This window comes from Sesamum indicum, linkage group LG8 (assembly GCF_026168435.1).
Source record: "Sesamum indicum cultivar Baizhima isolate 11 linkage group LG8, ASM2616843v1, whole genome shotgun sequence".
Lineage (NCBI taxonomy): Eukaryota > Viridiplantae > Streptophyta > Magnoliopsida > Lamiales > Pedaliaceae > Sesamum > Sesamum indicum.
In genome coordinates, this window is record NC_142664.1 from 24300007 (window position 1) to 24327246 (window position 27240).

General features: G+C 36.0%; 3 protein-coding genes and 1 long non-coding RNA gene across 7 annotated transcripts; 2 read left to right on the top strand and 2 right to left on the bottom strand.

Annotated features, from left to right (window-relative positions):
• Nucleotides 1-456: 456 nt before the first annotated feature.
• Nucleotides 457-4778, top strand: LOC105168735 (ARM repeat superfamily protein). Its single transcript, XM_011088880.3, has 5 exons — nucleotides 457-1444; nucleotides 1565-1673; nucleotides 2178-2749; nucleotides 3343-3810; nucleotides 4248-4778. Exons 1-4 carry the CDS (start codon nucleotides 632-634, stop codon nucleotides 3772-3774), a joined length of 1926 nt encoding a protein of 641 aa, XP_011087182.2. The 5' UTR covers nucleotides 457-631; the 3' UTR covers nucleotides 3775-3810; nucleotides 4248-4778.
• Nucleotides 4779-5734: 956 nt separating this feature from the next.
• LOC148787322 (uncharacterized) lies at nucleotides 5735-8453 on the bottom strand. Its single transcript, XR_016066761.1, has 2 exons — nucleotides 8067-8453; nucleotides 5735-6091 (listed from the first exon to the last, which is right to left on the bottom strand). It is a non-coding gene; the product is annotated as an uncharacterized LOC148787322 (long non-coding RNA).
• An 806-nt stretch (nucleotides 8454-9259) lies between these two features.
• LOC105168821 (uncharacterized) lies at nucleotides 9260-13698 on the bottom strand. Of its 2 annotated transcripts, none has more exons than XM_088883058.1 (4): nucleotides 13562-13698; nucleotides 12798-12974; nucleotides 10796-12061; nucleotides 9260-9590 (listed from the first exon to the last, which is right to left on the bottom strand). In XM_088883058.1, the coding sequence occupies exons 1-4, from the start codon at nucleotides 13574-13576 to the stop codon at nucleotides 9555-9557; spliced, it is 1494 nt and encodes a 497-aa protein (XP_088739184.1). In that variant the 5' UTR covers nucleotides 13577-13698; the 3' UTR covers nucleotides 9260-9554. The 2 variants fall into 2 exon arrangements, with proteins under 2 accessions (XP_088739184.1, XP_011087279.2); XM_011088977.3 differs by lacking the exon at nucleotides 9260-9590 and adding an exon at nucleotides 9935-10358.
• A 3868-nt stretch (nucleotides 13699-17566) lies between these two features.
• LOC105168736 (uncharacterized) lies at nucleotides 17567-26640 on the top strand. 3 transcript variants are annotated; one of them, XM_088884061.1, is made up of 16 exons: nucleotides 17567-17796; nucleotides 18663-19185; nucleotides 19295-19380; nucleotides 19848-20002; nucleotides 20389-20453; nucleotides 20616-20810; nucleotides 21454-21508; nucleotides 22000-22203; nucleotides 22324-22457; nucleotides 22940-23129; nucleotides 23215-23274; nucleotides 23352-23606; nucleotides 24049-24307; nucleotides 24381-24586; nucleotides 25092-25142; nucleotides 25931-26640. In XM_088884061.1, the coding sequence occupies exons 2-16, from the start codon at nucleotides 18926-18928 to the stop codon at nucleotides 26219-26221; spliced, it is 2466 nt and encodes an 821-aa protein (XP_088740187.1). In that variant the 5' UTR covers nucleotides 17567-17796; nucleotides 18663-18925; the 3' UTR covers nucleotides 26222-26640. The 3 variants fall into 3 exon arrangements, with proteins under 3 accessions (XP_088740187.1, XP_088740188.1, XP_088740189.1); XM_088884062.1 differs by lacking the exon at nucleotides 17567-17796 and adding an exon at nucleotides 17839-18490; XM_088884063.1 differs by lacking the exon at nucleotides 17567-17796 and having other exon boundaries at nucleotides 18640-19185.
• Nucleotides 26641-27240: the final 600 nt, after the last annotated feature.

Consider the following 27240-nt stretch of genomic DNA (forward strand, 5'->3'; position numbering starts at 1 on the left):
TCCTCTCATAAAAATAATGGACGTAACGTCTAAACGTTATTTCAACTATTGTTGTCACTAGCAGGCAACGTGCCCCTTTCAAAACTTCATTGATGCATTCTGACATATTGGTCGTGGACAACGTCCATGACTTTGAGGCAATTTTTTTTTTTAAAAAAAAAAAGTTGTCTACCATTCGACGATTGATTTTTGTTAGAAAAAAAAAGTTTTGTTGTCCGCAACTCCATGGCTGATTTTAGAAAAAAAATGTGTTGGACTGTCCACCACTCGACATAAATATATTATATCTTTTAAAAAAACATTATTTTTATATATTTTTTTGTAATAAAAAAAGAATTAAGCCGTCTACGTTAAGAATGTTGTTCCAACGGTGACTACGTATTTCTTGGTTAATTCTTGTAAAAAAGACCAATTATGGATTTACATTAATACCCCAAACCTCTATATGTAAGAGCAAAGGAGAGATTCAGAGACAGAGAATGTAAAGAGAAGTACTTAGAGCTTCTACCTCACCCACTTCGCACAGCCCTCAACCACCGCAATGCTGCCGGAGATTCCGCCGGCGCCACCTCCCCGAATATAAGTCTGCCGTTCGCCATACATTTTTTTCCAGATATTGTAGTTGTTAAGAATGTCGGGTTTGAACTCCAGTAAGCAGGCAAAGGCACGTGACCTGAAGCACCGCGTGCTCACTTGCCTCCACAAGCTCTCCGACAGGGACACCCACTCCGCCGCCGCATTGGAGCTCGAATCCATCGCTAAGGCCCTCTCCGCCGACGCTCTTCCGCCTTTCGTATCGTCCATCTCGGCCACCGACTCCTCCGACAAATCACCCGTTCGCCGCCAGTGCCTCCGACTCATTTCCGTTCTCTCCGAGAACCACGGAAATTCCCTCTCTCCTTACCTTTCCAAGCTCCTCTCCGCGGTCGTCCGCCGCCTCCGAGACCCCGATTCATCCGTCCGTTCCGCCTGTGTCGCCGCGTCGTTATCCCTCTCCTCGCACATCACTTCTCCTCCTTTCACCTCCATAACCAAACCCTTCGTCGAATCTCTCTTCATTGAGCAGGACACCAACGCCCAAAACGGCGCCGCGCTGTGCCTGGCTGCTATAATTGAGGGATCACGAAATCCGGACCCCGGAACACTGAGAAGACTGTTGCCGAGGCTCGAGAAGTTGGCAAAATGCGAGAGCTTCAAGGCGAAGGCGGCACTTTTGGCGCTGATTGGAAGTGTAGTTGGAGTAAAAGGAGTGCTGAGTAGTGGTGGAAAGAATGTGATTAGGAATTTGGTCACATGTTTGATGGAATTCTTGAGTAGCGAAGACTGGGCCGCGAGAAAGGCCGCGGCAGAGGCGTTGATGAAGATCGCCTCTGTGGCGAAAAACGCGCTGTCGGAGTATAAAGTTTCATGCTTGAAGACTTTTGAGGCAAAGAAATTTGATAAGGTCTGTGTTTCTTAGGATTTTGCTGAAATTGAGTTGAATTCAATTGATTTCTGTAGAACCCACAAACTATAAAGTTTCTTGATTTGTGTGTGTGGGTGAAATACGGGTTCATTTGATTAGGTGAAGGCAACGAGGGAGACAATGAATCAGATGATAGAGACTTGGATGGAGATTCCAGATCTACCTGACGAGGTTTCACCATTACCTGAATCACAGGCTTCATCTAAAGGTATGATTTGTCATGTGTTTTATCTTTCTTTGCTGTTTAATCTTCTGCTTCTTATTCATTCTTCAGATTCACGTGTAAATTTTTGATCTAAATGTTTGCAGCATATATTTGCTCATATATCGGGTAAAATGATTATGATTACGGTTTTCATATGCTGTGCTTTCTGCTTTATTCAGTTCATTATGCATTCAGACTAGTAAAGACTGTTCCGATGTCAGGTTTATTTTCTGCCATTTGCATTTATCTTGTAATTGTTAATTATTGACCCATAAAAAAGAAAATGTTAATTATTGATTTGTTCTATTGCACTTTAGACTGGTCCATGGTATAGTTTTTACCTCGTTCATTTCTGTCCGAGTACAATATAGGATTTGGATTTTCATACTCCAGACCTATCTTCTTTGATCATTTTTGCCTGACACTTGTTTTCTCAACCTTTGATAATGTTTCTTCCAAATTGTTCATATAATGAATTTTTGTTTCGACATTTTTGGCTGGGTACAGAGAATGCTAGTGATGGACGTTACCCACCTGGCCCCAAAACTTCCTGCTCTATTGGCTCTGCAACTCCTCAAGTAAAGAGGAGAAGCCTTCTAGAGAGCCCAGCTACCAGGACACCATTTGGTGATGGCTCTCCTGCTTCCACAGCCAGGAAAAGAAGTCCTTATGGAGGTGATGGAAACAGAATCGGCCCAGCAATGTTCCGGAAGTTAGACCAGAAGAAGCCCTCCAACTTGAAAGTTGAAATTGTGGCCCCTTCTGGTTCGTCTGACGTGGTGGTTTCAGATGATAGTCCTTTAAATAAAGATGAACAAATTTTGGCAGCTGCTGAGAGTGAGAAGAAACAATTTGAAAAGCCAGAGATCAAACGTGCCCTTTTCAATGAGAACAAGCTGAAACTTGGTTTCTTTAAAGGTGGTTCTCGAGTTGTTCCTTGTGGTGATGCCAGTGTTGTAGTTAGCAATGAAACTGGAGATATCTGTAGGAACCAGAGAGACTGTGAGGACCTATCTCTGATTCGAAAGCAACTTGTTCAGATTGAAAATCAGCAATCCAATTTGTTGGACCTTCTGCAGGTATCCAGCTTTTTTTCTCCGTGTATTGCCTTTCCTCACGTTTGCATTTACATATCAACTACAGCTGCATTGTAACAGTACTCTCAATCTTTAGGTTTTACTGTACCTTAGGACTGTTTGTTTGCGGTTTATGATTTATCAAATATGTCTAGTCTGTACATGGGTGCATTTTAGGAAAATTAGTATCCTCAAAGTTTGAAAAATTACAATCCGATTGCAATATATTTGATGAATTTCTTCATGCTTGTGGCAACTAAATTAATATTATCATGCACCATGTCGATAGAAGTGTAGAATCAAATCGTGAGTAAGTATATTTTTCTATAGCTGTTTGAAACGTGTATCTTGATCTGTATAGTTTATATATTTGTGACTTTTTCTGGCATTTGATGACATGCCGGCTGCATTAAACCTTTTCTGTACTATCAACATCCTACCAAAAGTACTGGGATTCTTCTGAGGTATAGTATACTACTTTGATGGCACGAATCTAAACTGTCATTAAGTGGCAGCAATTCCTGCCAATGAGGTATCATGTGTGCTCACATAGTGAAGCATTACTCTTGACATTTGTTTTCTAATATGGAACGTAGAGGTTTATCGGGAGCTCACAGAATGGTATGCATTCGCTGGAGGCACGTGTTCATGGTCTTGAGCTTGCTTTGGATGAAATATCATTTGATTTGGCTGTCTCAACTGGACGGATGTCACAAAACGGTGCAGCTGGAGGTATGTGTTGCAAGCTACCTGGTACTAATTTCTTGAGCTCAAAGCTCTGGAGAAAAGCGCCAGGTCATTCTTCAACTTCTCGGGTACCATCTTCTAGTGGAACCCCGTCAGTAGCTGCAGTACGCAGCGTATCAGACAAGAACGGAGATGGTGAAAGATTTCCACTGGGAAATCGGAGGTATCTGCTCCAAGGTGGCCGCGGGCTTATAGTGAACCCATTGGCCAAAATTTCTAGCGGCACCATGGGATTTTCAGACATTTCCTCAAGTGGAGTTGTAACAAATATTGCTGTTTGATGTCTATAGTGCATATATATGCCCGGACTGTTCCAGGTACTGTTTAATAGATCCTGATGAAATATTCTTTTCTCTTGTATTACTGTTTATGCAACTCACCAGAATGTCGGAATAATCTCCTGTGGCATGTACTGGTTATTGTCTTCCTTTCCGATGTTCTTCAGCAAATTATTTCCTGCCTTCCCGGCTCTGGCCTACTCTGAGAACTCAATACTTCTTTAATATTCTTGTCCGACTCAGCTTGTGTCCAACGGTTATCAAGAAATTACATCACATAATCTTTGCATTCAAGTTCAACAAGTAGTCTGTCTTTCTAACATATTCATTTTGGAGTTTTTGCGCTGCATTACACTCACAATTCCATTTAAAAGTACAGTGAAAACATCCTTTATTTATTCAACGAGGACGTCTCATATTGAACTCCCTAAAGACACTTAAAATGACTCTAATCTTCTCTGTCTTTTACCATGCAGGCTAAGGTGGTAGACCCAAAATTTGAAAGGCAGTGTGTGTGGAACATACAGTTTTAACCAACTATACATAGTTTGAGCTTCATTAAGGACACTCATGCCAAATTTGCTGTTGACTCCTTTGGATATTCCAAGCGTTTGTTTTATTCAATCAACCGAAGATCAGGTTAGAATCTTCATATAGAAGATGGCAAAAGAGTGGAGAAATGCTCTTCAGGAGTCTGACACGAGTGTTCACGGGTAAGAGGACAAAGGGCCGATCTCTGCTCTTAGTATGAAGTAATGATGCATATAGTCAAGAAACCTGTGTTTTATTCTTTATGTAGTGACTAGTGAGATATGTTTCCATTCTTTGTTGAATCTGAGTAATCATCATTTGAAAGATAGGTGAGGGATGTGAATCATTGGTAGCAGCATCTTTTGAATGATGAGTTTTAACCTTTAATCAATGGCTATGGACCACATGAACCCATTGTAAGGAAAGCTTGTGTGTTAGAAGATACCCGTTGCGTGCGAATGCGCCTCGGTTGGTGATTCTCATAGTCATATATAAGGTATCCATGAATCGGGTCGTATCCAACATTTTATTATTCAAGTTTGTTTGAAATTTATTGATCTTGGAAAAATGTGTTTGAGCTTTTCTTTTTTTTTAAATAAATTATTATTAGTATTAATTTAGAGGTAAAACAAGCTTTAATAGGGATGTTGGGATGAGCTTTGAACTCTTCAAAATATTTTATGAAATGTTTTGAAACTTATAAAATTTCAAATAGTACCTGATAGTATTTTTCAAAAATTTGTGCTGCTAAAACTGAAAAATAAGAAGATACAAATTTTAACAATTTTCCCAACTTTGTTTATTTATTTTCTTATTCTAAAATAAAAACTAATATCTTTTAAGGTAAAAAAAGTAGCTTGCAAAATGTATTAAATTGTAAGATCTTTGAATAAATTTAATAAACACCCTCCTAAACCAATCAAGATCGAGTAGCTTGGTTGTTTTGGGACGTACTTATTAATAAATTTAATAATCCTCCTCCACAAACTGTCCAAATTGTCCAATGGTAATTCTCCAATATTTAAGACCTCAAACTCTACAAAAAGCGAAGAACAGGAATTCTAGTATTTTTTTTTTTTTTTTTTCATGTGATTGGCATCGAATTTTACCTTTGTGTCCGCTATTCCAATGAGAGAGCTCATCCCGTTTTATGATTTCCTCCCGTTTTAAATGCATTTAATTATACCCATGTTCGAAAATTAAGATCTCAATCCAACACCTTGATACTGGTCAATCTCAAGCGATCCATGATGTGTACATAGAGCAGACTGCAGAGTTTACCACAAATCCTATACCATACACAGCTTAAAATCTCCTATACTGAAGCCACCATAGAATGAGTAAAGCATGTCATGATTTCTGTGTTGGGGTGCCAGTGCAACACTTATCATTATCACTATAACTTCATATCCAAGTAAAGATGGATGCAGGGTGAGACAGAAGCATGTATCAGTATCATTACTTCATGTACAGCAACAGTACCTTGTACTCTCCATCATTTTTCTTGAATAAAAGTCGGTTTATAGTGAATTTCCACATCTTCTCTTCAAAACCCCAACCAAAACAAAATCAAGTATTGCACATCGTTTGGTAAGTGTAGGTTTTTTCTGTTACATGCTATCCGATCTAACTTGATTCACACCATCTTGGATTCAACCAGCTAAAGAGTACATAGAGTAATAGAAAAAGCATTATTCCAAATATCCAGCCATTAAGGAATCATAATTTGGCGAGTTACAATAAAAACTCATTCAGCCTCTTGACCAATAGGTCCTTCCTTCTCAGCCTTCTGCAAAATACAAGCTTAGATGATTTTGCAATAATGCAATTGCAACACAATAAGAAAACAAGAATTGAATAAGTTCTCTTAGAGCAAGACAACAGAGGTTACATTAAGAGTACAGAAAATAAAAAATAACGAGTTTAAAGTAATTCAGATCAACATAAAAGAATAAACTCCACAAACAATGAGAGCATTTTCATAAACTTTCACCATTGTTTGAGACTTGCTTCAGTTCTGATGTTAAACATGATAAGGCAGCATAATATCATTTATACAGGCTAATGTTTAGAGCAAGTAAATGATGTCTGTACTCAAACTATCAAATCAATGAACACACAGAGGCCACACACATGGCAACCTATAGATCTAATGTAGGGAGAAATGTGTTATGTGTACCTTGACAGATTTTTTTGCCCATACAAAACTCAAGCCTAGCCTACGTATCAATTACATTCACATTTACAAAATCCAATATTTCATACCTAACTGCAAGTACTCTTACAATTGATTAAAATTGCTTCCCCAATCCCCACTATTCAATTTTGCTCAAACTCATTTTAAGCCCGTTGCTCTACAAATGCTCTCTCCACTACCATATACTAGGGGCAATTCCCCTTTCCTTACCATCTATGTAAATGACATCATCCTTATAAAGCATACACCAGAGACACATCCTTCATGACTTTAGCCATTTCACTTATTAATTATCAAGAAAAAACAAACACAACTATAAATCAGACCCAGAAGCAGCGCTATAATGGCAAGAAATCAGACTCCCCAGTTGTTCTTGCCATTGTGGTCACAGCCTCCTCTCACCATACTTAATAACATCAAGATGACTCTAGATAAAAGTAGAAAAACAAAGTAAGACGCATGATGATACTTTCTCAGTTCCTATAAATATAAGTGTCATAAACCTTAAAGTTCATGAGAACAAAAGAGTCATCCCTTCACCCAGACAACCAGAAGTATTCGGGGGGTGGAGACATCAAATTAATTACACAGCTTTTATCAACTTTCAGGCTTTCAGCCCTCTCTACGAAATCAATGTTCAAAGAGATAGTGGAAGAAGAAAGTCTTCCAAAAGAATGTTCCTAACTGTGACCTGATATTACTAATAATGCAGCAGACTTATGGCGATGTCATTCAGACGTCAATTTTGGGCAGGTATTTGTTATAGAGGAACTTGTTTCAGAAACTTCTTCATCTTTGATCACTTCCCCAAATTCCATCCAACCTTGAAATAGTAATGGCAATTAAATTCTTTAGGTACTTTAGCCAAAATAATAAAGTTATTATAATGCACTGAGACACCTGGGCCTCCCGGGCATAAGTGCAAAGCAAGATGCATGCTTCATCAAGGTAAAGCTCATCAGAAATTTGAAAACAAAGACACCTGCAACCTCTTGGTGTGCAAGCGCAGCTGACAATGCATGCTTCATCATTTAAAGATTATTAGATGTCTGAAAAGAAATAACATTTGCAAATATGATATATTCAGCAAAAGCTTTGAAATTTGCAGCAATTTTTGTGGATCAAAGCAAGCACTAATTCACAGTTATTGTTTTTCATTTTGTGAATGGATAAGTGCAATGCAAGATGCTGCTTCATCAATGCACATCAAACATTTGGAAAAGAAAATTATTTGTGCCATATATATTTTAGCTAAAGCTTCAAAATCGCAGCAGCAGCTTCTCTTAATTAGCATCAATTTAATATTGCTAAGATTGTGAAAGCATTATAAGCCAGGTTCCCCCACCCCCACAGTTTCAAATAAAAAATACCTAATAGGTTCTCCAATGACATATTAACATCAGATACAAAAGTTATCAGAAAAAAGCTTTAGCCTTTCAAACTACTACCATAAAATCAAACAGAACCCATTATTTGTGTGACTCAAATTCTGAAACAACCGAATGATACGATCCAGAAGAAATAGCCTAGAGTAACAGGTAAAACGAGCATGGGCAAGGTTTATTACCGATTGAGCGGAATGCCAAGCGAGTCCACGGTAGACATTGACGGAGAAGGTAGCGGTTAGATATATGGTGGCCACGCCAAGGCCCGCCGTGAACGCTTTGAACGCCCAGTCCCCAATTTTGCTCGCCACCGCCATTTACACTCAACCCCTCCAATCTGGGCAGTTTGATCGCGTGAATCCTGTCCAGATTCCGTATGATTCTCCCCCAATAAATTCAGAAATCTGTGAGCTAACACTATGAAAATTAGGGCAGAAATGCAAAGTGTATAGAAACCCTGGTTTGAAAATTTCAGTTTAAAAGGGTTTATGATAGCTACTGGGACTTGATATGTATTCTTTTACCATTTTGCCCTTACAGACATACATCTTCAAATATTTCCTGTCCTCCCCCCCACCCCACTTTATTTTTCTTTTATTTTATATTTTATATTTACACAATTTTCAAATTAAATTGCACATAACTCAATTAATCTATATTTTCAGGTAATTAAAGATAAGTCTTTAATGGTATAAATCAATTTCTCTTTTAATAATAATAATATCTTTCAAGGTATCATTTATATTTGAAATTAATAGAAAACAAAAATCACCCAAATTGTTGAGAAATTTGAATTCTGATAATAAATTATTTAAATTCGTTTGCATTATTCTACATCAATTAATTTTTGGAATATCAATAAATTTTAAATTTATTTAAAATCATTTTTTTAATTATTTTCTCAAATTCAAATGCATCCATCTGTCTCACTCTAGCATAAGAGAAGATCATCAAAAGAACAGATTTCAAAAAATTTGAAATATAACATATTTCACATGCAAACATCAACACTATTTTGATTCTCATTTTCAATTCCATCTGAATTTGTAATAACAGAAAATACCAAGAAAGTGTTGATTTTACCTTCCTTGTTCATTTTACTCCATCATCAAATCTTAAACAGAAACACAAGGGCAAGGATTAGGACATTCAAGAAAAACAGCATCTCATCCTCCGCATTAGACTAGGAGGATTTCCTGCTGCAGTTCCTGTTATATCTTTTATTCCGTTTTATGTATACACGTTATGTGCATAAAATCTTTTTCTAAATAAAATTGATGATGTAATCTTTATACGTGTAGCACATATATGTAAAATAAAATAGAAGATGTAATAGGAATTGCGATGGAAAATCCCAATCTGCTCCATGGCCAACTGAACAAGAACTGAACTCACTGGATTATGCCTATTGCAACATGGATAAATGGAAAAGCATTACTCTTGAATGGAAGCTTTGGACATAACCCCAAATGAATCGAGATTAACGATAATCTACAGTACTGATTAAGTTGCAGTTATTTGGACATGGGAGCCCATAATTTCCAAATCCCGATCAACAACTCTCTCTCTCCCTCTCTCTCTCTCTGTTGCATAGTTGGGAACAACTGGAGTTTCAGACATTTATCCTGTAGCTCAGCGTTCCCACTGTACTCCTAAGCCGAAAACCAGGTTTAACGCCACCACTTCTTTTCAGACAATGATATAAGCTGCAAATGTGGAAACCAGCAAGAGAAACGTCATTACTTAAGCAATGCAAGAAGAATAGGATGCGTGATGGACAAAAATAGAATGTCTGACGTAAGAAATATATCCCGTGCAGGAAAAAGTAACTTATTACATTCGATGCAGCATAGGCTCCACCAAACGCCATCACACAACCACAATTTTTAGGAATTAGACAAGAACCTTGGAAGGACAACTACATGCAAAAGATTTGCTGCAAGTGCATCATTTGTAAAATGAAGTAATGCTTTTGAAATTTCGCTGACAAGCAAGGCATTATACTTCTTCAAGAATGGAGAACCGAATAAAGGTAAGATACACAACAAACTTTTATTTGAAATTTTGATGCATCTTCTTTAATTAATTCTCATAAATCCTTTGTGCTAACGAGCATGTTAGATCACACACATAGCAAAACCCTGTGTGCCTGATCTTGGACCATGGCAATGCCCACCAAACTCCATGCGGCCAACCGTTGACCCGCAATCATAGCCATCATTGGTTACAACCATCAGATCTAAAAGCAATTTTGAACAAGAGAAGCATCAGCCAATTCTCATGAGCAAATTCTAGTTTAGGGAATTTCACGAGGGGAGGTCAAGGTAGATAGAGTTCTATTGAGGCCTTTGAGGCAGATAGCCACACATTGGTGGCAATGGGTTTTTGTGGAGAGCTCACACATTCGGAGGCACCAGCATTTCAGCACGAATAATGCAAATGCTACAAAGATTCTTTGTAGCATTTGTTGTTACCTATTAGCGATCAAAAACATTATCAACAGAAGAGCCAAGATATTGCAGCAATTGTTCATTGTTCATAGGTTTCCTTTCCTTGTATCTAAAGTAGGATTTATACACATGAAAACATCTCCAAGAACTTCGACTGTGCATCATATAGTATCAAATAATTCAAGTTATTGCTATCTTGAGAGGGCAATGAGCATGTGTAGATAGGCATAAGATCTGATTCAGTAACAAAACAGGCATACAGCATTCAGAGGCTATCTAGTCTGGCAGGGCATTTAGCAAGAGACCACAAAGAATCCACACTAATTCGCTCAAGCATGTAAATGCAACATACTTCATCTTACTAACAACGAAAGTAATTACGCATGTAATCTACCAGCTTTGCATGCATAAAAGAAAGTACAGATAGGTCAAGTACAGTTGAAAGGTTTTCATCCACCAACCTGTCGAGCAACTTGGGCCAACCGCCTACTATCTCGCGATGACTCTACTAACAAGCTGGACTTGTGTTGCTCCAGTTCCTGATGGCAATTTTTCCCATCTCCTGTTTTATTTTCTGTCTCAAGAGAGACATCAACTTCAGATATGCTTGGAGCTTGTCTCTTTCTCTTCCTTTGAAATGTGTATTTGATAACTCTTTCCCCGACAAGTAGGCTGGGGCGCCCTTTACTTTTGCCAGGCGAATTTGACTCTAAGTCCTCAGCATCCAATTTACAATCAGGAGACGACAAATTATCTGACAACCCAGTTTCCTCCACTAGAGGCACATTTTCTTCATTCGGTCCTTCATCCTTGTGCATTTTCATCTCAGCACGAATTCCCACAAGATTTTTTTCTTCTTTAGATGATTCTGCGCATCCCAGCTGAGTTTCTGGCTCAGCTTTATCTGGGAACAATCTTGGACCTATCTTTGGAGGTTGCTCGTCACAATAAGCACAGTCATCGACTAAAATTGGGTAGTTTGACACAGAATGTTGAGTTACCTGATCTGATTTCAGGAGAAGATAAGATTGTTTCCCACCTAGGGGTATCACAGCTTTTCTTCGTCTAATAGCTCTCTTCCTTTTCTGAGGAAAAGATTCCAAGCCGTCAAGCTTGATATCTGCCAATAGTTTATTCTCAAGTTCAGTCAGAGTTTTAGTTCCACAAGTTGGTGCTGCTCTGGAGGGCGCTTTACCTTCTTCCTCTTCCTGCTCCCCACAATTCTTCATGTCGTTTACATTATTAGTTTCCTCCGAGAGACATAAATCCTTATCCAAGAGATTCCTCTCACATGCCAGGATCCTTTGTGTACATCCATTTCTGTACAGCCCAGGCTCTTTGCCTCTCAATATTATAGAAGGCAAATCTCGATTCCTAACGTATGCACCACATGTACAAACTATCTTGTTATAGCACTTGCTGCATTCATTTCTCTGGCTTGGATTCCGTACTGCTACATCAGAAGCTACAGAAAAATCATTTGGAGGAAGGACTTCATTCGACCTATATGAATAAATTCTAGCTTCCACTGGTATGTTTCTTGAACAAGAATAGCAGCAATATTCTACATGCTGCAAATTCTCATTCTTTACCCTTTCCAGTTCAGTCTGCAGCTCCCGCAACTCTTCTCTGAGATCACTTACAATATCCTCAGCTTCCTGAAGTTGAGCTTCGAGTTCCTCAATCTTCTTCTGCTGCTTCACTGATGCTGCTTCTGCCTCACCAATCTGTAAACTCGGAAAAATAGATGACATAAATAGGACTACTGCCTGTCTAGCAACAGAAGGAGAATAAGCACAATTGCATGCATCAAAACCAAATTAGAAATAATGCCAGCCTCACAAACCATTTCTGAGAAAGATGACAGTATCAATTAATTACTTTGCTACTAGCACCAAACATGCTATGGAAAGAAAAGATGGACAATTTAAACAATTTCAGCAATAAACAAATAATAGCCCAACTAAAAAAAACTAAAGGACATTGTAAATTAATAAAATTCCACCAAAGGAACACATGAGAGAATTTCAACTGCCAAAGGAAAATTAGATAAGATACCAGACACCTTTAGCTTATGAATTGCAATTTTGAGATCTTGGCGGGTCAACGAGAGAAATTCCAAACTGAGTTGTTCTGATTCGATTGACATAAATGTACAACAGTCAGAACAGAAAGCGATACGATCAGTTCTCATATATCAAGACATTGACCTATCAAGAACGTAAAGAACAAAAAGACATATGATGATCCTAATTTCCAAGAACAACAAGTCCTTATCAGACTAATACATAGAAACGAGTAACATCTTTAGGGTCGGCCACAAAAGACATCACTGAAAAATTTACATGCAAAACAGACATCATCAACACATTCGACCAACAAAATCATTTAAAAAATTCTCAACCCCAACAGAACACAAGCTCCATATCCTCATTCGCTAGCTTCAAATCAGATTATTCTCACCTGAGAATCCATCATCTGCTTGAGGCGGAGCAGCATCCGGACCCCCTCCTCTTTTGCCACCTTCAGCTCATGCTGATACCTCACAGACTTCCTTTCTGAGGCCATAACTCTAGTCGCTGCCTCCTTTGATATGCTCAATATTACATCAGCATACGCCTTCTTCAACGCCGTTAATTTCTGCATTCCAGACAGAATTTATTTTTTTCTCAAAAGAGATTTAAAGAATCACATCCCAGACACATCTCACATCTGTATATAATCTTCAATAAGCAATAAAATACAGATAAAGGTTGCACGAAAGCTACAAAAGTACCAAAATTTGCCCCATTTTCAAAAACTTCAACTTATTTACTTTTTTTTTTAAAAAAAAAAGAAAAGAGAAGATCAAAAACCCACATCTATAATCAAGAAAATAACAAGAACTACTTCGAATCATCAAATAAAGCTTAAAGGAACACCTAATCATTCCACCATTTTTCAAATAACACATAAAAAAAGTCAAGATTTCAAAAAACACAAACCCGAACAACTTCCAAAACCATTAAAATTCACATGAAAACTTAAAACAGAAGAAAACAAGATCAAAACCCAAACCCACAAAGAATAAATGCGGAAAGAAGAAAAAAGAGGGTACAAGAACGGTTAAGGGGAATCAGTTAGGTAGTTGGTGGGGCTGTTCAAGAAAACAAAGAAATGGGTTCCACCACCGCGACCACGGATGCCGCTGGTGGCTGGAATCCTCCAAAAGGGGCGGCGGGACTTACCTCGTCGGCGTCCATTACTCCGATTCCTAAAAAGAATCAAACCTTTCTCTTGAGGTTTTTTGGACCGAAGAGCTTTTCTTCCTTAAGTCTTTTTTTTTCAATTTTGTGTTCGCTCAGCAGAGCTGTCTGTTATGAACTGAAACTCCAATTTACCGAATTACCCCTTGATAAGGAGCTTATTTACTGAAACGCCATGCAAGCTGACAATCGAGCCTTCGGGGTGGTCCCACTTGCGGCGTGATCACGTGACGTGGTTGCTTACGACCCTGCCACGTGGATAAAGCACGTGTCTCGGTGCATAGGGAGTGGCTTTTGGAGGGAAAAATATACAAATGAGGTATTTAACTTTTTTTTTAAGAATCTTATGCTTAAATAAACTATTATTGCATATTTATGGATAAAAAAATATTTGATATCACAAATATAGTAGTGTATTTTAGAATAATTACAAAATTTTATTTCAAAAAAATAAATATTAAGCTTCTTCACTTTAACATGGTTATATTTATTTTCTTGGTACAAATCTATAAATTATTAAAAATATTTATATATCTGCGAGATTATTTTTTATCATATGGTTTCTAATTTCAAGTCAAATAGTTTCTATACAAAAAAGAGAATACTAACAATAAAAAATAAAATAACGTGTATTAAAATTGTCACTTCATGATTTTCATAATTCAAATACTGATAATATTTTAGCAGATGTTATCATTAGGTATAATTAGTAGCAAAAAGAATTGTATATAAAATTATCACGATAAATGATTAGTGACTCCTGATAGTGAAAATACAATAACAATAAATATTATTATCACTATATTGTATTATTATCATTATAAATGTGTCACTAATTATATATAATAACAATTTAATGTATGATCATTGTGGCAAATAATTATATTATGATAAAATTAAATTTATTGTCATTTAAAATATGTTTTTATTGACAGTTTAAAAATTATTATTTAATATTTTATCACTGTTTTCTTTAGTGATCTTACGTATATTGATTTATAAGGCCATGGAAAGGTACATTTCATTACGCCCTGATTAATCATAAAATATAACACGATCTTATTTGTTTTCATTTCAATAACTAATCTATTTGAATATTTCAGAAAAGTTGTTAGGATTGTTTCTTGCGACATAAACTGAACGTCTTTGGAAGGAAGAAGCGTGTTAGAATTTATTGATGGATTATTTTGTTTGATTTTCTACAATACAAATTTCATGAATTCAAATATATATCAATTTCTTACTTTGTACTTATCCTACAATTGGGGTACCAATATTTTCAAATGTCTGATTTCATTATGTAACTTTTTGGCGAACAACTATTTGTTATTTTTTTGTAATTACTTTTATGTTGAAATAAAAATATATTTGAATTAATTCAATAAATTATAATTTTTTATTATTAGTGGTATCAGATTGATGTAGCTTTTTATTCATATAAATGGTCGAGCATTATATTTTCTATTATTTAAAAGTAGAAGCAGTGTTATATCAATGTATGATTAACAGTACTGATTCTTATTATTTCAAAATTTGTATGAAATTTGTGCTTTTGAATCATTATTAAAGTGAGGAGACGTTGAAAATATTCTCAATTAAAATCATATAAAACCAAATATGCATATATTGTGATTTTCAAACAGACGAAAAATTAAGAAATGAAAATAAAATTAATAACAAAAATGTCTATCTACTAGTACCGTAGACAGACATAAACCTAAACTTACACAGAAAAAAAAAAAAAAAAAGTTGACCCTTAAATTTTCACTAGTTAGAAAAAATATAGGAAGCAAAAAATATGTTATTTCACAAATATCGCTGTCATAATAAAATGTTTGAACAAAATATGATACAAGTAAGAAGAACAACAAATCTCTTGCATTAATTCGGAGTAAAGATTTAGAATTATGGTCGATGACGACGAATAATTTAATGTCACTTATTAATATAATCTGTTTATCCGCGTTAAATATCATTGCACTTTGGCTAGTACAACGGGCTATTAATGAGAGGTTATTAAATATAGTACTAATTGGTATATTCTAAAAGAAAAAATGCATTTTAAGACACACTATTTGGTATTTTTACATTATGGTACCCCTATACAATAATATATTATTCGAAATTGCACATAATTATTGCATAAGCGAAATAGATTCTCCACAAAGATGCCAAAATTAGGATGCAAAATTCATAGATTTTGATGATTTATAATTTTTGAAATTTCAATTTTTATAGAAGAGTTTTTGAACTAAGTATAGGGCAAGTAATAATTTGTATTATTAGTTCCGCAAAATTTATGGAAATTAATTTGATATATATACTATTTTTTCTAACCTAATAATGAATTGAATTAATAAACTAAATCGAATAAATTATTAAACTTTTTCCATTTGATAATTAAACAAGTAGACATAATTTCATAAAATATCAATATTTAGTATAATATATATTTATATATCCTTATGTGATTTTACATATAGATTATTCATTTTTTTTTCTTTTTTGGAACTTATAACGAAAGAACTACACGAAATATGAAAATGACTTACTTTTTTATATTACAAACTCATAAAATATTTATTCATTATTCATGTTGCCGTACACATTTAGCATAGTACTTAAAAGTTAAAACATCATTTTCAAAATAAATCATTTAAATTTTCCAATTACTCACGTTATAAGTATATATACAACACAAAATTCATTTTATCTAAACCAAAACAAGATAAAATTAGACAAATACTTTGCAACATAATCTAACAATTTACCACACGATAAGTTAGCAAATACGATTTAAAGTTTTATGTAAAAGTTGAAATATTTTTTATTACGAAAAAACTTATATATGAAAGGCAGCAAAAATCTGAGGCATCCCTTTCTCAAAGCAAAGGGTTTCATTACATCCGGAAGAGCAAGTTTGTTTTGGGTCACTTATCATCGTTTTTATGTAAAAGTTGAAATACTTTTTATTACGAAAAAACTTATATATGAATGTACTGAATTCTTAATTTTATAAGTTTTTCTGGATCTGTCAAGCTCTTTTAACGAAAAATATAAGTGGAAATTTCTCTCCCATTGTTCTTATGCTATAAAATATTTATCTATTTGATCAATTTAGAAAACAATAATTAGTTCCAACAAATCATTACATCACCCCTAAATTGATGATAGGTAAGTCTTGGGAAAATCTGATTAATATATAAAAGTTACCAAAAATTAAACATCGATCGATTATATGTATAAGCCCTTTAAATTTAAATGAGATTTTTCGTATTGAGTACAAAATAGTTTTGAGTAGTACACTCTTAAGACAATTATGTTTGGTAAAATACCGTTGTTTCTTTACTTTTAAGAAATATGTTTGGTGTAATAAGATGTGTAATTATTATTTTTTATATATTTGTACTAAAATAAACAAAATAATCATACTTATCAATGATATAAAATTAAAAACGAAATGAAACTCACACCATAATTATGATGTAATTTACGATTCATTTTTTTTTCATACATTTAAATCCAAATATATATATATATATATTTATATTTACACGAGAAAGTACTTTCATACATTTTTATAGAATGAAAATGAATCCAAAAACTAATCATATGTACATTTTCGGTATTCCATCGCGGGTGTTTGCAATAGTTTAATTTAAATGTTTATCAATTGTAAATATGTTTTATATGCTTTTACGTAGTTTAAAATTAATTAATTAAGATCTCAAGTTATAAGTTTCTCAACACCAATTTTCGCAACTTCTTAATAATATTGTACATACTAAATTTTTCCCGTCAAATATTTACATTTTATTTTTAACCACGCTCAACATTCTCTAAATTAAATTTTAATTTTTTTATTATAATTTATTATTATCATAAAAGTAGAAATTATTGCAAGCACGGATTGTCAATTATGCCCTTTGAGCATAAAAAGAAAAAGGAAAAAGAAAAATATAAAAGAGGAGAAAATGAGTAATGCCAGTTGTTTTCCAAGTCTCTTAGTAATTAACTCAGCTGCCTAAGACGACTTTAATTCTTATATAAAACCTCTCCTCCTCCTCTCTGTCTCTCTCTCCCGCCGCTAACCGCCGTCTCTTCCCTCACGCGCCGTCGCCGCCAAGATCAAAGCAGCGTATCTTTGTTACGTGATAGTCTCGACTGTCACTGCCATTTCTCCGGCCAAGTAGCGGGAACGAAAACCACTTTTGCAGGTTTTCAACTCATTGTAAACAATTCAGTTACTAGATCAGTGGATTTAAATGCAATGCCTGGGTGTTTCTCTTTACTTCATCTCTCTGCTTCTTGTTTTGTGCTTTCTACCTTATCCTCTGAGTCTTGTCTATTTATCTAAGCGTACAATTTTCTCTTCCTCGTATGCTTCCGTGTGTGAAGTTAATTTGCTGTAGTTCGTTAGAATTCTGGTGTGCTTAAATTTTTCTTTTTGGCTACTGTGGCGAGAAGGAGATTGATGATCGGGTTTAACATGTAACTTCTGTTTTGGTGTTTATTGAGATTCTAATGTTTCGACAGTTTTTGATTTTCTTGAACTTCTTTATCTGCATATACTTCAATGGGTTAGGTTTAGAAATGTCCACAAAAGGTAATGTTGGAAATATGTTAGGTAGAAATGAATTAAATCTTAGCCACTAAGTTCACAACGTTAGCCTGCTTGCACCTGTTTGCTTAATGAGGAGTCAGAAAGAGCATTGGAATATGTTATTTCGGTTGACAGTTGCAATGGGTGTTCAGTAGGAGGGTAGGACATTTAACACATGTATTAGCTAATTGTGCTGCAATGAGTCGTTTGTTGACCAACATATCCATTGTGGAAGATTCCAGTTGTGTGTAGTGTGGTTTCAAGCACTTGTTGGAGGATGCAGATACCCTTTTTCAGATGCTTAAAAGGTAGGTAGAGTAATTTAAAAAATAAAACAGCAGCATGTTGGCCATAAAAATCTATTATTGTTGTCAATCTAAACATTGCCCTTTGTATTGCATGTCTGTAATCCTTCCGTGGTTAATATGTTACTGTTGGCGAGAAGGCCCGTGTCTCAAATCTATTGTTGCTACTCTGCAGACTTCAACATTGAACTAAACGGGCATTCAGTCTTTAGTGAGGAGAGGATCATATCTCATGGTGTAGAAGTTCTCTTGGTGAAAGGTTTCTCTTTGGCACGGATTTGCAGAAAATGTTGTATTTTCCCAGACCAATCACAAAGCTGCTTTGTTGTTGAAATGCTACAATCTCTTTTCCTCGAAAGCCAAACCTGACCCAATAAAGATTATTTTTTGTCTTTGGAATTGGAGGATGCAAATTTCCAGTGCAGAAGTATACTATAAATGTCAGTTCTACTTCAGCGTCTCAAATGGATAATCAATGGTTTTAATAAATCACCATCATTTACCCCTAAGAGGTTGGATGGTCCTGATGTGAAGCCGTCGCCTCAGCTAAACTTTGATCAGCTGGAGAAGCAGCAGGCAGTGAAACCCAACAGTCTCAAACCTAACCGTGAAATATTCAAGCGGCCAATGTTGGAGGCTGCACATGAGATTTCCATTTATATTCATCGGTTTCACAACCTTGACTTGTTCCAGCAAGGGTGAGTATAATATTAGTTTAACTTCATATTTCATTTTCTATCTCCTATTTCTTTTGGTTAAGCATTTGCATCCATCTTTTTATTTGTTTACTTTTATTGTGTTCTTTAGATGGTATCAACTTAAGATTACAATGAGGTGGGAGGATGACGATTCTGGCTCCTTAGGGACTCCAGCAAGGGTTGTTCAATATGAAGGTAATTATCCTGGTACCTGGTTTGCTGATGTTCTCTCTAGTATGGTGATCCATTGCTCACCCAAAAGTCTGTGTTGCAAAATTTCTTTTGGTTCTTCCATGATCCAAACACGGGAGAAAATAAAATCCTTAGATTGCTCACCCAAAAAATAATTAGTCTACGCTAACTTAATTTATTATTTTACTTCTTTCTAAACCCTATATCTGCTGCTTGCTGAGAGAACCGCCAAGTTAATTATGCCTATGTTGATTCATTATTGATTCAGACAGGTATTAACATGCCATCTCTTTGGAGTTGCCTCTCACAAATTGTTGAAACTTCAGCATCCCCATAATTTTTATTCTCTTGTATTTTTCATTTTGTTTTCTTATGAAGAATGTCCTACTACACTTTAAAAGTTGCAGAAGGCCTGCTCTTTAGCCAATATCAGAGCCTGAGAGACTGACTTACTTTCTTTATCTGAGCAGCTCCTGATTTGGGTTCTGATGACATATATGGAGTCTGGAGGATTGATGACATAGACCATAGCTTTTCAACACAACCTTTTCGAATCAGATATGCAAGACAAGATGTACTTTTGGCTATGATGGTCTCTTTCAACTTATCTCTTAGTAAATTTGAGGTAATGTTCTCTTTTTCTTTTTGGGTGGGCAGGTTGACATGCACTGCACGTCTGCACCATATGCTCCATGTATGCATGTTTATCCGTGTGGATATACATATAACTTTCCATGTGCAGAAACAAATGGAAAAGATCGAGGACAAATGGATTGGATCTTTCACTAAATGCTGAAAATATAAGCCAAAAACCATGGATTTTGGGTTGAGCACAACTTATTCTTGTAATATTAAGGCTAAAACTAAAGCCCTTTCTGATATTGTTTTATTTGAGAACACTTTTGAAAGCAGGAAATCTCCTGAATCCTTTTACCATGCTAGAACATGCACATATAAATTCAACAGTTGCAATCATGTTTCTATGGCTCCTGAATTGGCATTTGATACCAGGGTCCACCCACCTCCGCTGTTATTCTGAAGTTTGAGCTGTTGTACACTCCAGTGTTGGAGAACAGGTTAGCAGACATAATCTATTTTTCTAGTGTTTTCCTCGTGAATGTTAGATGCTTTGCACTCTGTTTTTCTATTCCAACATGCTATGCTGGGTGAAGTGAACCAATAAATTTACTACCTTCTGTTATAAGCGTGACCTAAGTAATTGCAGTGTTCTGTTCCAGGTTTAATGTTCAGGCTTGTTTGGACACATCCCCTGCTGCAGTGCATGAGTTTCGACTTCCACCTAAAGCTCTTTTGGGACTGCATGCCTATTGTCCTGTTCATTTTGATGCTTTTCATGCTGTGCTAGTTGATACTAGTGTTCATGTCAGCTTGCTGAAAAGCGGAGTTCACAGTTCCTCTCTGAAGATATCGAGGTTTGTTACAGCTTCCCTTTTCTTCATGTCATATAATCTTTATTTTTATTTCTTTTGGCACCAGGGATGACGATTTTGCTGTTAGCTTGTTGTGGATGACTGTTGATGGACCTAGTGACAGGGTTGGCCAAAATCCTAAGACAATTTTGCTCTTGCCTGCATCATTTATCATCATATATTCCATACATATGCGAGAGAAAAACAATTTTTTGCATAGGTTTTATCACTTTCCAGGAAGTGCTATTTGTAAGGATCGGCAATTTTCAGAACAAAAATGCATAAGGATAAATGGGAAGACACTCTTTTATTGGCATAAGAGAGAGTTATTTGCTCTAGTAAGGATGAGTAAATTTCAGAACAAAAATGCATGAAAATAAATGAAAAGGCTCCCTTTCATTGGCATAAGAAATATAAAATAAAGTAATGAGAAAGAAAGGAAGAAAGAAGAAAGAAGGAAGACACCTATTAGTGCTATCATACTTGTAAAACAGTGTTCTCAGTCTTACTCTTTTGCTATGTTCTTCTTGACCTTTATGTTTTTAAACTACGAGGCATGTTTCCTTGTACTTCTGTCAGTCTGTGTTAACCTTTTACTGATTTCGAATATTCTGTTGAAGTAACAATATAAACTGTGTTTTTGCAGTGATCCTAAAGCTAATGATGATGATATTGACGGAGAGCATGATAAATCAAAGCAAGTATGTGTTCTCTGCGACTTCTGTTTTGCCGCTAATCTTCCTTGCTTCTATGATTATTCTCATATCATATTGTACTCAATTCTTTTCTTTATTCGTGTTCTATAAGACTCCTTTTCCAGAGCCCACAAATTCCCATGTATTTCCATTTATAATTGCAGTTGTTTTTTGCTCCTATCTTTATGTCCGTGCATGTTTGCTAGCGCAGTTCTGGTGCTTTCTCTAGAATGAGGTCATGAAACAAAAAATATTTCTTGATCAAAGCTAACTGAGCAGGCCTTTAGAATAATTTCCATAATCAGTTAATAGTTTACTCTACACAAGGACGCTTTTGATGATAACTAATGGCCTCTGTTATTACACAACTATGACTAATTTTATATGTTCAATGCATTTGTATTTCCCATTGACAAAGAAAGTTCATTCAGTATCCTGCCAATTTCATTCTTCTGCATTTGTTTACGTGGTTAAAGTTCTGCCATCATTTTGTACAGGTTATGCTTGTGAAAGCATTATCAAGTGCCCGCGACATACTTCTGGAAGAGCTACAAAAGCTCAGCAAGGCAATCAATCAACCAATTGACATCAATGATATTACCTCCAATGAATTGTTTGGTTCTACCCCAAGATCAGATAGGGAAAGAGTTGATGCTAAAGTCCCAGGACTAGTTTCAAGCAATCCCCAGAATGTTTTGGAGGTCCTTTGATGATTTGAGGCTAATAAATTTTGTTACTCTGTTTCTTGTTTTGACCCTCCGTACTCTTTTCATGTTCTGTTTTCTATAACCTTCATATCTGATGCCTTATTTCTTGAACAGAAACCAAACGATGAAGTTGATTTCAGAGATGATGGTTTGCTTCATTCGTTGTCTGTGGATAAGCTACTTAGGTCATTTGATTTGATTGGCAATCAAATGTCTTACCTATGGAGTGTATTTTTAAATTTTCACCGGTTCGTTTTTCCTTTACACTTGTTTTTTTTCCTACAAGTATATATCTTTTAGATTCTGTGTCTAACAGCACAACATTCTGGCACTCATTTTTCTTCTTTTTGTTCAAATTTAGACAACTAGTATAAACAATAAGACGAACTAATAATGGTGAATGTTCATTTCCTTTTATTCATTAAATTTATAGGGATTTGTTTGGCAGACTATTGCAGGCTAGAACAGTTTGTTCTTCTGCCAGGACAAAAACTTACATTCTGTACAGACTCACACGAATTCATAACTTCTCCTCCCTCTCAACACTTGATTATAAAAATGAAGGCCCGAAAACAGTGCGACTTATGGGGACAAATCATGATATCCTAATTTGAACACTGTTTTTGGACATGGTCGTCTTGTGGTACAAATTGAACTAATTGTTCGAAGTATACTCCTTAAGAGGGCAGCGTGTAGTAAAATTCAGAAACTGATAGCTTTTCCCTTTCAGGGCTAACATAAAGAAGATTGTTGAATTTCTTTGCAACCAGTGGGCTCTTGATCGGAGAGCTGAATGGTCAATCTGGATGGTCTACACTAAGGTTGAGATGCCTCATCAATACATAAGCAATGTGGTGGATGATTCATCCGTTCATGGATTACGTGGTAGAGCACCATCACTTCGGAAGCTAACTGGCGATGTAATTGTTCCATTACTTGTTACTCCATCACTGTTCCATCATTATGTTTTTACTTTTCATTCAATTTTATTTGTGCTTTCTGCAGCCTGCACAGACTGCAGCTATGAGAGCAGAACTTCATAGGCGAAGTATTGCACAAATGAGGGTGAGTCCTCTTAAAGAGTGCTCCATTCTCTGACTTTCAACTGTTTGAAGATTTGAGAAGGTGTTCTTTTGCTGCAGATCAACAACCGGTCCATTCAAGACTTGCATATATTTGGAGACCCATCACGTGTCCCCATTGTACTTGTCGAACGAGTTGTGAATGCACCTGTACGTCCAACCAGTGGAAATTCTTACTTAAGCCATGTGGACCAGAAAGATACAAACAGCTTGACTGCTGGGGTTGGCTCTGACTCCTCAAACAAGTTATCTGGTGCCAGTCCTCGTCAAAGTGGCCGTGTCCTGAAGATTGTAGTTTTTGTCCATGGATTCCAGGCATGTTCTGTTATGCATATGAGATATCCTACTAATATTGCATTTAACTTATATTTCTGCCATCATTGTTTGTAGCTACTAATAAGGGAAATCATTGTGGCAACTAGAATCTTTTTCTTACTCATTCTTTTGCATGGGAGGTTGGAAGCTTAAGATTAGATTCTTAGGTTATGTGGGTTTGGGGTCAGATTCTAATATGCTCTCTATAATATGGTAGATGTTGATCATATAGTGGGTTCTGGGATTAATAGATATAAATAGATGCACATATATATTGGATGATTGCGTTATGGGCCTGCAGCTCTATACTGCATCTAATATTTCTGTGGCCCGAAATAATTTTTGTAATGTTATTGAAGTCATGTCTTCTTACTTTTTTATGTAAGCTCTTCTGGGTGTATAATAGACATTTTGAGAAAGCAAACGCTCACTGTATGTGCAGGGACATCACCTGGACTTACGACTTGTCCGAAACCAATGGCTTCTGATAGACCCAAAGGTGGAATTTCTTATGTCGGAGGTTAATGAAGAGAAAACATCTGGAGATTTTAGAGAAATGGGACAAAGGCTAGCACAAGAAGTTGTATCATTTTTGAAGAAGAAAATGGATAAGGTGTCTAGATCTGGGGTGTTAAGAACAATTAAGCTTAGCTTTGTTGGACATTCCATTGGAAACATCATTCTGAGAACTGCACTAACAGGTAAGAGTCTAAAGCTTAAATAACTGCCCTTCAATTGCGTGCACATTACTAATTGCCATGCCTATTCTGACAGAGAGCATTATGGAACCATATCTGAGATTTCTGCATACATATCTCTCAGTCTCTGGCCCACATCTTGGTTATCTTTACAGTTCGAATTCTTTATTTAATGGGGGTTTGTGGCTCTTGAAGAAGTTCAAGGGCACGCAGTGTATTCATCAGCTGACTTTTACTGATGATCCTGATCTGCAGAATACGTTCCTTTACAAACTGTCTAAGGTACTTACCTATGATTACCATCATGTATTTGTTACTGTTTTATTGAAGTTTGTATTGGTATTTTAAATTCATATGCCAGTAGTAGGAAATATGGGTTTGTTAGTTGGTTAATATTCCTGTTGTAAAATAGATTTTGAATGGGACAAATGACTTCTGGTCGTTTAGGGATATCGGTGGTCAGATTATCTTCTGTCGTTTCCTTTATTTCTTAATTGTGCTTACTTGAGCGTCCAATGGGGGCAATAAATCATTGAAAGGGAATAAAGAGTTGCATCTGTTTAGGAAACTTTACGTCTTGTGCTATTTCGTATATTCTGGATGTGCTCTAAATCTTATTCTCTCTCTTGAATAAGAACTTGTCAGATTGTTCATTCTTGGATGATTTATGCTTTTATTTTAAGCTGGTCGGGCTTATTTTTAAGGACCGGAATATATATATATATTGTTTCTATCGTTAATTTTTCCTTTGATATCTGGTAATTTCTTTTCTCTGCCTTTATTTCAGGAAAGGACATTGGAGAATTTCAGAAACATTATTCTCTTATCTTCACCCCAGGTAGTTCACCTCTTACTTTGTGTTTCATTATGTAACCTTATGCTTGGTTTTTTCTCTATTTGGGAATTATCAAATGTCTCTGCGTCTCTCTTCCAAACACCACCCACCAAATAGATGCCAATAGATCTGCATTGTGAATCATCATACGCACATATTTGCATAGGGGCATGCTTGTGTACAAATCATAAACATTTTCCTTCGTTTTCCTTACCGTGTTCTTCCATTTGAGTGCACTTAAAAAAAGACTGCCTTCAAATCAGGTTAGAGCTTCATACATTGCAAAACCTTATTACTATCTTGCTATCTATTAGTGATGGTTCATGACTTTCTGGCATCTAAGATGATGCAGATGACAAGAACACCCTATTACAAGTGTGAACCAAACATTTTTCTACCATGTTCCATCCCAAGGTTCCACCATTTTCACTGGAGTTGCCAGCGGCCTCACCTGTCGTCAACAATTTTTGTTTCTAATGTGAATATATCATATGGTGACAACATTATGTGCATTGATACATACACACATGAGCACACATGCAGAAATATTTGGTGGTGAGTAAGAGATAGCATCATAATTTTTCCGCATGCCTGCTTGAAGTTGTCTTTGTTGGTTTACTGAGGATGAGCAAATGAATGTTTTTCACTAGAATCAGCAATCCAACTTCATGCCTGTTCCATATAATTGTACTTTTTCAAATCCAACATATGCAAGGAAAGGATAATCTCATTCGGTTCCAGCAGTTAAATATTGTCTAACAGCACAGCTGATTCATTTCATGTTTTCACAGGATGGCTACGTTCCCTATCATTCTGCTAGAATCGAAATGTGCACTGCAGCTTCAGCAGACAACTCGAAAAAGGGCAAAATTTTCCTGGAGATGCTCAACGACTTGATGGACCAAATACGAGCACCTTCCTCTGAGCATCGGGTGTTCATGCGTTCTGATGTCAATTTCGATGTCTCCATGCAAGGAAGAAACCTGAACACCATAATTGGACGGGCCGCCCATATTGAGTTCCTGGAGACGGACATATTCGCAAAGTTTCTAATGTGGTCTTTCCCTGATTTGTTCCGTTGAGTTCAGGTTATTAATAATTTATCCATCTGAATACCATGTGCTCAAACTTTGAGCCTGTATTCAGTGCCATCCAACCTCCAATTTTTGGCGTGAGGAACCAATCATCAACTGATCTTGGGGATGGTATGCCGATCTTACTATGCAATCCCATCAACATGTGCAGGTACGACCCGTGTAAACTATTTGCTGTAACACAATTCTAGACACTCGAATGTACTACTATTAAGCACGTTGAAATACTTGTTTAGATTAATTTCGACTCTAAATTGTACCATAGAGTAGCAGTTAGAACACAGGGGCATGATGATTATTTATGTAAAGGTGCATAGCAGAGGGGACGATGGTCTGTATCATACTGTTACTATTAGTAGGCTGTTGTGCAGTAATAGAGAGTCGAAAGCAAGTTATTTCCTTTGCTATCTGCAGCCACTTGCACAGGCTTTATTGCACCACACAAAAAGATTTCAGCTTAACTGTGCGATGAGAGAACGACACTGGAGTTTATTTAGGTACGTTCGAAATGGTTCGATGTCGTAAGTTGAAATCCTATATGATTTTGGTATCATTTATTTGATTGGGCAGAATCGATTATTAATTATTCAGTATTAACAACTAAAGAAAAGAGGATAAAATAAGTTATCAATTGAAATGAAGAGTGCAGAAATAACAAAATATAAGAAAATAAGAGAAGAGTTGTTGAAATAGAATTTACATGGACACTCTGCATGTCATTTTGGTATTGATGTTTATCCTGAAAAATGTCAGACAAGGTTCAGTAGTATAATGAAAACGTTATAGATAAAGAATATTTTGTATTTATTCAAATAATTGGGGTAAGGTTTTTGTAATTTTATCTCTCTTCTTATCTTTTATTCAAACAATTGGTATAAGATGTATAAGGTATTGAGTTTTAATAATTAACATACAGAGTTAGGCAGCTATTGGAATCTGTAAATTTCGGGGTATCACAATCGTTGATTAGAAGCAGCTGAGCAGACACATGAAAACCCAAATGTCTA

Excerpts from the sequence above, each read along its gene's own strand:
- LOC105168735 (XM_011088880.3), top strand. The coding sequence starts at position 632 with ATGTCGGGTTTGAACTCCAGTAAGCAGGCAAAGGCACGTGACCTGAAG. Across the intron at positions 1,674-2,177 it reads ATCACAGGCTTCATCTAAAG|AGAATGCTAGTGATGGACGT; the intron begins GTATGATTTGTC and ends GGCTGGGTACAG. Across the intron at positions 2,750-3,342 it reads ATTTGTTGGACCTTCTGCAG|AGGTTTATCGGGAGCTCACA; the intron begins GTATCCAGCTTT and ends TATGGAACGTAG.
- LOC105168821 (XM_011088977.3), bottom strand. Across the intron at positions 12,062-12,797 it reads AGCAGATGATGGATTCTCAG|ATTGGTGAGGCAGAAGCAGC; the intron begins GTGAGAATAATC and ends CCGAGTTTACAG. Across the intron at positions 10,359-10,795 it reads TGGCCCAAGTTGCTCGACAG|GTAACAACAAATGCTACAAA; the intron begins GTTGGTGGATGA and ends GATCGCTAATAG.
- LOC105168736 (XM_088884061.1), top strand. The coding sequence starts at position 18,926 with ATGTCAGTTCTACTTCAGCGTCTCAAATGGATAATCAATGGTTTTAAT. Across the intron at positions 19,381-19,847 it reads AAGGGTTGTTCAATATGAAG|CTCCTGATTTGGGTTCTGAT; the intron begins GTAATTATCCTG and ends TTATCTGAGCAG. Across the intron at positions 23,607-24,048 it reads TTTTTGTCCATGGATTCCAG|GGACATCACCTGGACTTACG; the intron begins GCATGTTCTGTT and ends CTGTATGTGCAG.